The 15314-nt window shown below is 40.1% G+C and overlaps 1 protein-coding gene across 4 annotated transcripts in view; it reads right to left on the bottom strand.

Annotated features, from left to right (window-relative positions):
- Window positions 1–15314, bottom strand: part of APP (amyloid beta precursor protein) — a 223086-nt gene that overhangs the window by 69826 nt on the left and 137946 nt on the right. For all 4 annotated transcript variants that reach the window (XM_063347215.1, XM_063347206.1, XM_063347234.1 and 1 more), the window contains one exon: window positions 2436–2569. In XM_063347215.1, the coding sequence (XP_063203285.1) occupies window positions 2436–2569 (134 nt within the window). The remainder of the gene's footprint in view (window positions 1–2435; window positions 2570–15314) is intronic.

Here is a 15314-nt window from a genome sequence, read left to right as displayed (position 1 = left end):
GAACTATTAATCGGGAGAGGCTAGGTCAACGCTGTACATTACTCATAGAAGGGAAAACTAATTTTTAAAAACTTTAGTAAGTTAACTCTCTTCTTGAAAGCTCTGTAGGGGTCCTGTGTACTTCAAGACATATGTACTTTAAAGCTGTGATTTCACAAGCAGCTTAAGCAAATTAAAGATCAAAGATCTTTCTTTCTTGATGTACTATCGCGCTGCTGTTTCCCAGCTCCGATTTAGCTTGCTGAACTGGCCAGAGTTGGTAATTTTACTTTTTTTTTTTTTTTTTTTGAAGAGTGACATTGTGGTGAGATGAGGGAGCTGACCTGCCTCACCCCGCAGCTGTACGCTCATTAGCGCTGACAGAAAGGATGGCTGGGAATGTGCTAACGAGGGCAGAGCACGCGCAGCACCAGCGTGATCTTCAGCCAGACCCCTGAACCACAGCCTTCATTTATGAGGTCGCCCCAAATGCGCATGGTAAAATGTGCAGCGCATTTACCCAGAAGTTTTCTGATGCTACGGCTCAGTGCTTTTCCCAGTTCACTTTGCTGGCCTCCAGCACTGACGTCGCACGGTCTCTCTGTATGACGTTTTCTGGGTGCCTGTGCGTTTGACTAGCTCTTTTTTCCACAAACCATCGGCTTTGTAGAAAATAGAAAAGCACACAGTTCACCCAAATGCTGCCATTAATTACCGAGCTTAACCTTGACACTGCGTGTGGGATTTCGGAGACAAATCTGAAGCCGCGGTGAGAATCTGAGGACTGTTCCAGGAAAACTTACCTTTCGCACTGACTGCCCTTCGCTTTCAGGACACCCGCCCTACGGTGTTTGTTAAACAGGGCTGTTTCAAGAAAGGGGAGGTAATAACGGGATGCCAACTGCATTACCCAACAACCCCGCAACGTGCCTGGCCATGGCAGAACCTCTCTCCTCTGACAGCCAGGCTGCATGCACAACTTTTTTTTTTATTCTCCCTGATTCTCAGCCTGTCCTTGCCAAACTGAGTCCAACAGGCACACGGAAATTGGGTACAAAGAGGATGGGGATGAGGCGTCCCTTGGCAGGAGGGCAGCAGGCAGGTGCCTCGCTCTCCTCCCTCCCTACTCCCCCCCATGGCTTCAGGCTGGCTCCCTGCAGGCACCTGCGCTCAGCAACACTCCCACCTCGGCCACCCGCTGTTTTAATGGAGCTGTTAATCCTCCAGGGGAAAGGCAATGATAACACTTTTCAAAAAGCATTAAATTGGGACTATTTTCTCTATTTAAGGAGGAGACGGCCTGTCTGTGCTACAACGCTGCCCAAGCGGGGGCAGATGGGGAGCACATATCTTCCCATCTATGAATTGTCCTATCCTCCGCATGCAGTTTGCGCCCATCAGATGGCTGCTTCAGGTAAGATGCCCTGCCCTATTTATTAGAAAAGTGACAGGCATAGCTACAGTGCCAATAGACGCTGAATTTGTTCTATGAGCTTAATTTCAGGCTTACTCTTAACATTTTAGCGCAGAGCTAAAGGTTAATGTGTCAGTAACACACATAAACACTGAAAATGCAACAGGGGGACAAAGTTACAATGAAAAATTATAGTAAAATAGCTACACTGATCTATGCAGTGCACCCAAGTTAAACTACATTAATTTTTGTGGTTGTTCCATCCTAAAAAAATACGCACCACAGGCTTTCCTTTAAACCTCTTATTTTTTCTACTTTGTTGTTATTAGAGCAGAACTGTGACAATTTTTTATTGGCATTGCTATTATAAACCCTATTTCTGAGAGAGTGAATAGCTCATCTCTTACTGTTCAACAGGATTAAAAACAGTGTACAGTTTCAGGCTACACAAATCTTTCTGGTTAGAGGAAAGAAAAGACTTGATTCAGTTAGATTTTGGTTCAGTTCAAAAGCACTAATTTTTCTTCTTTTCTTCATCTTTAAATGCATTTCATGTTACCTTGGGGCTCAAGACCATTAGATGAACATATGTAATCTTATGTTACCCCAGGGCACGGCCACGTATGTGTACACACAGAGAACTAAGCTAACCACAAGCAATCATCTCCCTTAGCTGCTGCAAAGGAAGGACGACTAATACAGCGGTCAAGTTCTTTACTCAGAAACAAGAATTATCTCACAAACCAAACATTCTTCCACAAAGATGAGAGCAATTTTTAACAGACTTTTTTTTTTTTTTCCTTTTTACACAAGCAACTGTAGTGACTTATGCTTGCAGCTGTGACCCAACCACAAATGTATTCCCCAGCCAGCTGAATTCTGAGACAGAGTCAGAAAGGCGGTAAATGGTATCTTTACAGCATTGCAAATAGGCAGGGGTGCCAGCTGAAGCCTTGGGAAATGAGAAGATGAAGGATCCCGAGCATCTTATGACTTGACAGACAAATCTCACACACTTAGGAAGAAAGAAATCTCCCCTTACCTGAGACATCCTTTCACGATGCTTAGCTTCAAGTCTCTCCTTGGCTTTCTGGAAGTGGGCATGTTCGTTCTCATCTCCAGGTGTCTCCAAATATTTGTCAACAGCATCAGGAGTGCTAGCGGCTGTGGTAGGGACTGAGGTAAAATTTTGAGGCAGGGAGAGGGCAGAGAGGGGAAAGAAAAGGAAAAATTCTACTTTAGTACAGGTAAAATTTAGTCAGACCAAGCAATAAACATCTGTTCTAATTTCCATCGGAATAAAGCCATTAATTTAACCTCAGAAAGATATAAAAATGTGGGTTAGGTGGATATGTTACACATAGCAAACATACAAAAATATACAAAGATTTCCTCCTGTCCCATTTTGTAAATCAGGAGAAACTCTTCAGAGTGAGCAAAGCAATGTTATTCAAACAGGTTAGAAACTGCTGCCAAAGGAAAAATTCCAAGGAAAAACCAGCCCAGCAATGACTAGAGTACATAAGCCAGCAGAAAGCCCTTTGCAAAGTTACATGCTTTGTATATGAGTTTATTTTTAAAAGATAAACTGTAAGACACGAGTGCCAATGCAAATACATTTTAAAGCACCTATGGACCCCGCAGTACCCTAATGAAATACCTCAAATCCTTCCCTTAGCGACAGTTTGGCCTCACAGATATTTACTTCATTTGTGAAAACTTTGATTAAGTAAACCCCTCACGGATGCTGGAAATAATCAGCAAGCTTGCACTAATTGCTAGCCATTCCTGTCGGATAACTAAACAATAACTCTCACACTGGTATTGGAAAGATTTGCATTTGGGGTAATTGAAGCAAAATGAGCAACAGTTCCTTCCCTATGCAGTGACATCCAACAACCCCCACACTAACTAGAGTAACATTTCTGTGCTAGGGCCGTAACAGCAATTTTAAAAAAAATCACCTCCAATGACAATCAACTATTTTATTTCAACCATATCATCCCTAGGTATTTTATTATGCAATTAGTTTCATTCCCCTGCTCACATTTAGTTCAACAATTGCAAAGTTAGTTTAAAAATTCTGTCAAAGACAGACTGTACACATAGTTGCGCTGGACATTTTGTAAAATGCATTTGACTACATCTATTATAAAATTAACTTCACTTACAGAGCTAATACGTTTTAGTAGATAGACTAATACAGGTAGGAAGCAATCCAGGAACCTCCCACACCCCAAACATCTCACAGTGTCTTCAACAAAAGCAAAGTTTAATCTGAAGATCAGACTGCGTAATAACAACCAATATTTATTTATGAATATTTCCCCCAAAGCAAGTGAAATCTAAACACATCTATGTTAAATTATTAAAAAAAAAAAAACCCTAAAAGCATCAGTTAGAAGTACGCGTTAGTCCCAATGAAATACATTCTCAAATTTCAAGAAAAATTTAAACCAAAATCCAACCTTTTCCTCCAGTTTTACCGTAGATGTATAAACCCAAAAGCAAAACAAACAAAATGCCCCAAAATGAATAGAAAGCCTTTGGATATGGCTGCATTTGAGGTATCTCCACATGTTCTCTGCAATAGGCATGAATGATTTTGGCTGCTGTTGGCATAAATTGCACAATGGATTTTTAAGTTACTCACTGGATCAATGGAAAGGCCTTGCTTGTCTCAAACCAAAAAAAATAAATTTACAAACAGCCAAAAATAAACCAATTGAGAAGTCATAGGCAGTACAAATTATCAGTCCTTCCACCATTTTTAGATTTGTTTCATAAATATTTAATTACAAGTTTACATTTTGTAAAATTTTAAATTTTATTACTGAAGTACCGTAACAATCAAACAGGAACAAATAAGCTTCTTGACGAGCCACAAAAAACCCCAAAAATAGAATGCAACTCTTAATATTTTCAGGGGTTACTCTCACAGCTTCAGACAATTTAAAGTCTCTGATACTGTTATAAAAGCACAAAAAAAAAAAAAAAAAAAAGAAAAATCTATCTTTTTAAACGCTTAACACCCCATCTTCAATGATAACGTGCTTTGTGGTGGAGTGCAGTGCTGGCTGCCAGAAAGGCTACAACCAGTATACGCAAATTCCAAAAACAAATCACCCAAAGCTCAGGCTGAGTGAAAACATTTCTGTAATGCTCAGAAGTATTTCTAAATATCTTTGCCTTTTAATCTCTCAAGCACCGAATTAATTTAATCTTTATCTTTCCTGAAGCTGCAGTTAACTATACTACATTTTAATTCCATTTAGAAAATGAAAAGAAAATTTTATTTCAAAGCAGGAAGAAATTGAAGAGTGTCAGAGTGAGCAAAGGCCAACCCTTCTGGGCTCCCTGTTTCCTGACAGGGGTTCACCAAACACCCCCAGGCAAGAGCAGTAAATACACTTTTGCAATGTTTAACTAGCCTTGCTGGATCTTCCTTCCACGCTCTCATTTTATTTTTTTTTTGCCACTTCAAAACTTGCATGAGATTCAACACGCACAATCTGGCGTGGCAATGAGTTCCACGGTTTAACCGGCCCCGTGTGAAGAGGCTGCCCCTCTGCCCACCACCCTCCATCGCTGCCTCTGCGGGACACAGAAGGGTTTGGCGACAGAAGATCTAATGGGCAAGAGCTCTAGTGCATTCGTCGTCCTTCTCCATCTTTTATAGCTTTTTTTTTTTTAACTGAACTTAAGTCTGTATAAATGTGAGTGGAAAGAAGTGACAATCTAAATAACTGTCCAATAAATTATGCAAATTTAACCTTTAATTTATTGAACAGGAAGAAAGGTCACCAGCATTTGCACTGAGATCAGTTAAGCCACCTGTACATTCAAGGTCGGATTTTCAAAAGCTCCCGGCTCACACACGAAGCCTTTACAGCCTGGATTTTTGGGTGATATGCTGACTTCCCACCGGGATGCTTGCTGGTGCGCTTCTGAACAGGTGAGAGTAGCGCCTGGTGCCTAGGATGTCATAGCACCCAGCCCTCTCCAAAAGCTGTGCAAAATCAAATCGAACAAAGACCGGGCATTAAACACCATGGACCTGGATGCCTGAGACAGCCAGGCTGTGCCTAGGAGAAAGGGGAAAAGGATGCGGGCAGTACATTGATGCCTGACCGCAACCTGCTCTCTCAAGCTAACGCTGAAGGGGGTAATGCTAATGAAGAGCAATACTGCGTAGGAGGAGAAAGCCACTAGCCCTGACCTTGTGCAAAAGGCCGATGTAACAGCACACGTGGCTCTCCATTATGCGCTCCCAAAAAGAAAGCGGGTTTGGAAACGGGCATGTGGGCTGATGGGAGCTAGGGGGACCCGCCTCACAGTAAGAAGCTCCATCAAGTGACACTCAGCCACCAGGGAGTGGACTACTAATTTGATCCAGAAAATCTCTACTGAGAAAAGATTTCTGACAACAGCTTTACCGGAAAGAAGCAATTGAGGTTTGATGGTTGGAAACCGAAGGTAGGCAGAAATAAGGCTGGAAATCCAGACCAGAAATAAGCCACCCACTTTCAGTATTTAAGTGCAATTAAGTATTTAAACAACTTATGCAAAGATATGTTGATTCACCCAAAAGCATCCTTGAAAACATCCTGCTTCAGCATCTCCTTCTGAAACCCGTCCAGTGAACAGGCACAAAAGCAAGGGCTAAAACCAGGTGTTTTCTCCCTCCCTGCTTGCAAGTGGCACCGGTTGATGCCCAGCACACTTCGGAGCAGGTCGAGCTTGCACAAAGCCATCCGTAAGGACCCAGCCTGCCAACCGCTCCTGGAACATTTATTCAGCCGCTGGTGGTCACAGAGACCAACCAACCTACCAACACCGACCACATCTCACCCTGCAAACAGAGACATGGTTTAAACTCTTAAAGAATAGGGATAATTTTCATTAAGAAGAAGTTCGGGCATATGTTTATGAAAATCCTAAAAGGTGAGATGAAGTGGTCATATACGTTTTCGCTTTCTGTTATAACCGCGATTCAGAAGCAATCTTTTTTTATGAGTGGTAGGTTATTCAGGTAATTTGAAATCAGAAATGTTTCTCTGCTAAAAAACAATGAGTCTGCTTAAAAACAAATAACCATACAAGATTTTGCTTCCTGTATTTACAAAGCCTGCAAATGACTGTGACAACTTCTCCATCCAGTATTAAAAGAAAAACAAAACAAAACATAATTATCAACAGTATGTTAAAAAACCCTTATGATTCCAACATAACAATAACCAACAGCCTACACTCCCCGTCCCCGCCCCCCGCGAAAAAAAAAAAGAGACTTACAAAAACACTGAGCCTCTCCCTTCTTCTACATAAAGCAGAAACATTCTAAAATTTCTTCACAGCTGACGGCACCTATCCTTTGCACTCCAATACATTTGGGAACTTTATTTCTAGAGATGTATTGCATGCTTTCTCATAGTAAATTGGGAACATGTGGTCAGACATCAGTTAAATGTGAGGATTCCTTAAAAATCTGCAGCCTGATCTCATTTTTTGACCACATCTGCTCTTAGAAGTAGGTTTCATTTTCTATGCATTGCTTGTTTTATAAGGTAACCCATTCTACTACTGCATGAAAACTGATCAAAAAGTGTGTGTTGACAGGTGTGGAAGAAATGCAGTAATAGATGACATTTTCTTCACATTTGCACTCATTTTACCTGTCAATTCCCAAACGCATTTTTTTTTTTCCTATTAGACTTTAAAATCCTAACCTTCCTGGAGACACAGGTTCAATAATACAGTCAAATTGTGCTCTACACATTTTTCTATTTAACAACAATCCTTATGAATCAGAAGACCAGAAGCAGAATAAAAAAAAAAAAGGCAAGAAAAATGCAACAATATACCCCCAGATCCTGTTTTACTATTTCACACAAAATAAATAATCCATATCAGCCTCTCCAGCGAAAGAAAGAAAGAAAGAAAGAATAGTCACTCACCAACCTCATATGAAGTGAAAGGATTAGTAGATGTCCCTTTTCTAAATGCCATCGGCTGTTGCATATAAGATGGAAACCATTTGAAAGGAGAGCATTACCCAACTACAATGTAGTTTTCAGTGGATGCATTCATTGCCTCTGAATTCCACATACGCAACTGCCTCATTAATGAAGGATTAAGATCAAAGCTTTCAGTTGTTGACTAAGATTGCAACTAATTATACCACCTCCGACAATCACAAGGGCGTGTGGAATATCTTTCGCAAGAAGGGTTTCTATTATTGCTACTGCTACCTTATGAAACGAGCTGTTTTTACAAGACGGTATCCCCATTCTTTTGAGAATAAACTACTCTGTTTACAGCAGGGTGGCAAAACCAATGAACAGAACCTAAACAACAGGGAAGGAAAATAACGATTACCTTTTTATTACAAAACACAAATTACCAACTGAATGCTACAAGACAAATAAAGGCTGGGAAAGGTTTATCTAAGATTGTAGAAAATTACCATTATTTTAAATGTAGGGAAAAGGATGTACCAGGATGAGTTTTTACATAATTAAGTTATATTAAACTTAACACCTTCTTACATGGAGAAAAGCGTGTGCCAAAATGGTATGCTTTCTAGTAGAGACTAATTCTGGGGCACAGAACAGTAAGTCTATTTACATACTATATATAAATTATAATCCACTGCATTATTGAGACAACTATTCTGATTTTTAGCATTGTAAGCTGGGGGACCAGCAGGTAAAGTGCCATTCCTTTTCACTTTTAACTACTTTCTCTTCATACACACTGTCACCAAGATCACTTTCTGAACCCTGTCTACAATTAAAGAATAAAGGGAGGGCAGAGTTCCTCCCACAGCCAACAGAGACCTTGTGAGAATGACAAGCAGACCTATTGCCAGTTTCAGCGTTTTACCTGTAAGCGGCAGGCGGCTGCTGCTGGTTTATTTTTAGGGTTTTTGGGGGGCAAATAGACAGTACTGCTGTGCTCCGAGGGTTGACACCACCCCTGGACTGGCAGGAGTTCTGGGAGCCCGATCTTCCGCCTCGTGGCTCATCAGCACGTCTCCCTGCCTGGAAGGTAACGGCAGAGCAGTGAACTGTGCTGACCATCATGAGAGCCTGGTACTCCTGTCCTTCAGGCCACTCAGCTCCAGCTGCCCATTTTTTTAATTTTCAGCAAAGATGCTCGATAATCTGAACTCCCATTAAGTTACCCATTGATGTTAAGGCTCATCCATTTCAACTACAGATTTATCACTCAGCCTGCTCACATAAGCATTCAGCTGCGTTATATTTATCTTGCACATTTGCTTTATCCTCATTTTCTTTTACAATTACGACAGCAAAAAGTCTTCAAAAGTAAAGCGTTCTTCATAAAAAACAAGGCTTTCTGACTACAATGGCGGGGACTCGGAAAGCACAAAACATGGACTAACAGACTAGATAAAAAAAATATATTCGTCTGTCAGGAAAACACAAGTGCACATTGGTACCGAAATAAGAAAAAAATTCCCCCTCTAACAGTAGTGGATGTACACTCAGGGATCACATCTGAAGCAGTAAAAAGAATCATCAGTTCTGAGACTTGCCTTCTCCACCTTCCATTTCAAGCTGCCTCTTAGCTTCCAAAATTTTGTTAAATTAGATGAACGTTCCTAAAGCGGATTAGAAAGCACATGGTTTAAAAATGTCCAGTAGTTTAATTGAAAGAGATTCCAGGCACAGGTGACATGAAGAGAGTTAACACATGAAAGAGAACCCACTGTTCCAGAGGAATGCTCTTTCCTTTTTTAACAGTTGGGTTATCTCATTGGTTTTATTACTCATCAAGTCTAAACTACTTTGTCATAAAAGTCTGTGTATAGTTTATGTAATATTTCACAACTTGCACTAGTATTCAAAGGATAATTACAGGTCAATGCAGCAACCTTGGCCTGAAAATACAATTGAGTGCATTGAGATAGAGAAATCACATGTTTAAGTTACATTCCTTCTTGAACTTTACTTTGCGAAGACTGATCCTATCTTCCTTTGATATGTTATCATTTAAATAGTTGGTATGGCATCAAAACAATAGGCAGCTTGAAAGAGAGTTCAGTGAAATCCCTCACAGAGACTTCTTGGAGGGACAAATAAAAAATAATACCATAAATCTATTATTCCTCATCTATTGTCTTAACTAATGTCGATACTTGCCACCTAAGCTAGGTTTAAGTTAATTTTTCTCATACAAGAATCCTTCCGTGTAAGAGCTTCAAGATACATTGCCTATCCATGCCCAGTCAGAACTTGGCAGTCACGCTTTCACTGCATCTCCGTGAATGCACCTTCCTTTTCACCAGCCCTGACAAATGCGATTTTTGCCTTGCTCGTATCCATTCGTCACTCATCTCAGACATTAATTGCTCAGATTCCCTCCCAGCCTCCCAGCCCCCCAAGTTCTGTGACTCCTCTCATGCATGGGAGGAGGTCCCCAAAGCAAACTTTCCTCAAGCATCTTTCCAATACTCCGCGCTTCAAGGTCACTGTCTTTCGATTTGTCACCATAAATTTAAACATTTATTAAGGAGAAAAAAACCTATTAAATTCTTCACGTGATACATCAAATGAGATTGCTGTGAACACATACAAGGCAGACGTATTCTCCTGAACATGCCTTTTGCCAAGGTTGTAAACAAGAGTCATCAAGCTCCACAGCATAAAAAAAAGAGAACTGTGGTTAGACCCAACAAAACAAGTTGCAGCAAAACCAGTGTCTACAATAATACACTACATTAATAAAATTCCCAGTGCTTGAAATTATCAGTAGTCTAAATCTTGTATATGAAAACAGTTGCATCATTTCCTTTTTGAATCCTAAACTTTACCCAATAGTTTTTTAAAAAGGCCCAGTCCAACTCTGGCTCCACGTGTGGTTCAAAGGTGAAATACAGTGCAAATTTATATATTTCTGTGGAAACAGAAAGTAGTCACTTGCGTCCACTAAAGGTGGTAGTCAAAATTAACAATTTAAACAGATTATATTAGAATTCATCCCACTACAGTTCCTAGGCACTGAATGGTAAGTCTCAAGCACTCACAATTAATGAAGAATGGTAAAAATATGTTTTCCTTAAGATTTCATCTACATGATTCGAAATTGGCCTCAACTTCACCAAGACACATCATTCAGCTGAGTTTTCATGCCAGAGAAAATAAAACCCAGCAGATACAGGCAATTCATGCTGGAGATGGTGAGAGAGGGACACATTTAACTAAAGTTTTGAGAGGTAATGTCCCCTTTACTGCTAATTTGGGAAGCAGTAAGACAATTGAATATAAAGAGCCTTTGTGATGAACCAGTAGGTTGGCCTAGCGTGACTGGCTTTATGTATTTGTAATAATTTGGTGGTTTTTATTCATTCAAATAAAAGACTTTGCATTTATTACACGAAATGCTTCCTTGCAATATCACTACTTATAAAGGCAGATTTTTAGGATTTGAAATATTAGCACTAGACTTCTGTATTTTAAATTATACCTCCTGTAGTGCCGTGACAAATTAGCATTGTAGCTATAGTTGCTGCGATGAATATTTTTCAGCACTAAGTGCATTGTCAAAAAAAACAAAAATACATTCCTGGCATGAAGCAACTTGCCAGCTCTGCTGCTTTTATAGATAGAGGCCTGCCAACTCCCCCGTAAACCTCATGAGCAGCAAAAGGGCAGTATCCCCTAATCCACAGGAACGTGCTCTAGACGTGGTCTGCTTTCTGTCTTTGAGCCTCCTACCGGGCCTCAGGCTCAAGCAGCCTCTGAAGCTGTACAGATAAAACGAGCAATCACTCAGTAAACAGGACAAAGGATTAAAATGTGCTACCCAATTAAAAATTGTGTATATTTTACCATTTTGCTTACAGGAATGCACTGCAGCTCTTTAACGCCTTAGACACGCTCTGGAGGTTGGCATGTCAAGTTTAGCCGTGAAAACATATTACTTCCCGCTAACTAGGGAGATTGCAAGATCCCAAACAAGTAACGAATGGATAAAGGAAATTCCTGACAACAGGAGTATCATCTTATAAGCCTTTGCTGTTAAAAGGTATGGATTGTTATTTGCAGTACCTCCGAAGAGAAATTCAACTGGACACTGCAAAATGCCAGAGGTCGGGAATTTTTCCCTCACTTAAGAGCATGAATTGGGAACACGATAAGACCGAGTTCATCAATTATCAGGGACAGACTGATACTAAAACGTAGGCAAGCTGAAGCTAGCCTATATGAAAAGCAGTAAGAGTGGATCCCACATATTAGTCTTAGTCTTGTCTATGTTCAAGAGTATGTAAAATTCCATGTATACTATGAAATTCTAGCTTTTAGAGTGTCTCTTTTCTTATCTTCCATTTGAAATTAAAATAAAGTATCTGTCCCTTAAAAATCACCAAGAGTTTTAGCAAGTTTCTAAGTTTACAAAATTTAGCCTAGAGAATAAATACTATTCTACCTAAATTCACCCCAAATCTGTGATCGTGCACTAAAATGATCAAAAATAAAACAATGCGTGTTGACATTTCAACTCATTACTACGTTTCAGGGTTTATGCAAGGCAGGAGGGAACTGACAACACTGAACTCTGTTGCTTCCCTCTGACGTTAGCCATAGGAATTCAGCGCAATGACAAAACCCCCTATTTCACAAAAGGTAATTTTAACGATATGTCAAAGTTTTCAGAATCTGACTGTGCCACCAGAGTACAGTTCACTCTCGCTTTAGATGCAGAACAAATGAAAACACGGCGGCACAAATTCCACTGTGCTCTGAACACACCACACTGTGGCTGCAGGAGCTGCTGGGAGAGCTGTCTCCTGTGCAACAGCTGACAAATGAAGCACGTTTAAGAAAACAAATTTGTCCAGCTCTGAAGCTCCTTTCGTCCCCAAGTTAAGACATAAACGTTAACATAATTTCAAAATAGCACTTATTAAAAAATATGTTTCCTATAGCTTTAAGGATGTTTAACAAGCTACAATTAAGAGACAAGTGAAAAAATCATACAATAGATTTTTTGTATGACAAGACTGAAATCATTCCTTCGATAACAGCAATTTATCATCTTCTGCTTATTCTTGTCCATTCTGAGGTCATTAAATCTGAATTAACTGCCCGATAGATCCTAATAACTTCAAAGGAGCCATTATGGCCAGTCACGCAGTAGAAGTTTGAGGCCTTATACTGAATAGAACCTGCAGACAGTATTGAACATCCTTATTAAAAAACAATTGAGAGAAAGCATGTGGTCTGGCAGGCTGAAGGAATTGGTATCGAGATCCTCAAAGCTTTCTACTTCTAGGGCAATTATATATCAGTTCCTGTGCAGGTGGGTGATGAATGAAAAAATGTGACAGTAGTAGCTCCTACTCAACAGACAAATCATTTTTGTAAGACCTCAGAGCATCAGTCAAATTCACTGATAGCAGAGAAAGTCTAAGGCTCTGCATGACAGGAGAGACCCACCTTTTCAGATCAAGGTGAAAGGACTTCAGCAAGGAAGCAGAATAAAACATGATTTTTATTTTTTTTTTCTGTAGACAATATATTCAGGATATTAGTATTCATGCTTTCAGTATTTATAGCATATGAGTCCTTGTGACAACAGAACATCCTCAGGTTTCAGTTCAATTTCAACATGTTACGAGGAAAATAAACTCACATCCCACCCTTTCATCCTTTGCCCACTATACAAGAGAAACCAAATCACTATCCACTGTTTCATATTCCTCTCTGCAAAGTCAGTCTAGTTTATCCTGCACAACAGACTACAACTAGACAAAGGAAAGATGTGTTTTTAGCGTCTGTCTTGTGTCCTGTCTAAGAGAGGCTCACTGGGTTTTTACAGGACACGAGGGAGCAACAAAAATGTGACCATTGAAGAGAAAAGGAATAAATAATGGAATGGAATAAATAAATAAGCATTAATACGGAGAGACACAGATGGGCAAAGATCAAACAGAAAGATTAAGTTAAAGGTCCCAGAGAGGAAAAAACAAACCCAAGCAGGACAGAAAAGGGGTGGCCTAGATGGGAACTCTTCTCCACTGCTTTTCTTCTTTCATTTCATAGGAGGACTGGAGTGGTGGTGGCATTTGCCTGATCCAAAGCTTGCTATAGGCACATAAAAATCCTCTTTCGGCAACGCTGGATCAGTTCCAAAGACAAGATCTCACTTAGGTGCTGAAACGTACGGTATTCAGCACTTCTAATAATTTTCATGATCATTTCAACTCAGCAAAATGATGAAGAATAAGGAGAAGCAGTACGGCAATACTGAAACAGCAGACAAAACCAGAGGAAAAAGTATTTTAGGAACAGAAATAAGAATTGTGTAGATCAGAGCATGGAACACAAAAGGATATCTAAAGTAGCTTGGAAAGTGTACCCTATAGACTCAAACATCAGAGAAACTGCTTAAGAAGATCAGGAAGAAATCCTCTGTGAGAGCTACTTTGAAAGACAAGACCTGCTCTATTTTTCCTCATTGCCAGTTGTGCAAATGAAGCCATGCAGTTCAAGTACTCAACATAACTCCATTTTCCTTAAAGACAAAATTATCCAAAATCGGAAATTCCAAAGTAAACCAAGATACCTATGAAAAGAACACTAATGGCAATGCTCTTGGCATTGTTTTGTTGAAGAGAAAAACCAAACCACCAAATTCCACATGATAAAAAGGAATCACCTGGGCTCGCCTGAATATCCTAATGGATATGCTATATAGCAAATTTAGACTTGTTTCTGATTTCACATGCTGTGTAAGGAATGCCAGTCTTGGAAGAGAAGATCATTTATCCTCCCAAACAGCACGAGCACAGACTGAGCAACTTCTGCTGCCAAGAGGTAAGTTTGAAGAAGGACGACAATCTAATTTCCAAGTTGCATTCAACCTATAATATTCTTTTTTTAAGATCATGGCCGAGGTCACCCCTTGTAGCAGAAGATTTCCTGCAGAAAGATCACTAGTTGTTGGGAAGTGTAATACAGTAAACTCTGCTGGCTTGCTATTACAAGCAGTTGGTGCTACACATTTCACCTCCAACCTGCGTATGAAAGGTAACGCCACTGCATTATCAATGTGACAAGTCAGAGCCTCATCCCTACAAGTTTTACTCTTTAAGAATAGTTCTCATGAAGTCTGTTTGGTGATGTGCCTGCTCTTTTAGTCAGCAACACCCTTCCCCCTCTGTAATAATTTTGCAGCACCAGGAAAGCCAGAAATGAAACTCTCACATTTGAAGTGCTGTGTGAGTAACTACAGCTCTGCATGCAAGATGCACAATGTCAGGAGATGGCTGAGCCTGCACAGTCCCACTGCAGAATTTGGACGGAGAAAGAAATGCATCCATGTGGCTCAACTTGAAGGGCAGGAGCCAAAACAAACCTGTAAATCTGGACCTTTAACAAAACTGCAATCTTGCAAGAGTAAAGACCTACTACAAGACCTCATTTATGCTGTTGTCCAGCGTTCACAGAAATATTCTAGATTTTTTAGTAATACCGACAAAGGCAGTAATAATTCTTAATCCCTACCAGGTATGTGAAAAGGATCACTTTTTCCAACAAGAACCAGTGTATGTGGCTTTTAGAAACTCTTCTACTGACCTTAAAAATAAAATGGCACAGCACAAAAAGCCAATCGCTATTTTTCATTCAATCCTACCTTGTTGGACATGAAGCGTAAGGATGAAGTCCACACCACCCTTTTTTTAAAACTTCTGGGGAAAGGAACAGGTACTGTCACAAGAGGTGTACTACCAGAGGCAGGTGACTTTCATTTGCTTCTTATAGACCAAGGCAAACGACTGAAGTATCCAAAGCTCTGTGCAGGTGAATCCTGTTCAGTCCCACTGTTCTTCCCTTGCTGACTGGGATTACTTCCAGATGCAAAGTAGCAAAAGGATCAGTTTCTCAGCTATTTT

Source organism: Chroicocephalus ridibundus, chromosome 1, assembly GCF_963924245.1.
Source record: "Chroicocephalus ridibundus chromosome 1, bChrRid1.1, whole genome shotgun sequence".
Taxonomy (NCBI): Eukaryota; Metazoa; Chordata; class Aves; order Charadriiformes; family Laridae; genus Chroicocephalus; species Chroicocephalus ridibundus.
This window is presented reverse-complemented; position numbering and strand designations above follow the sequence as displayed.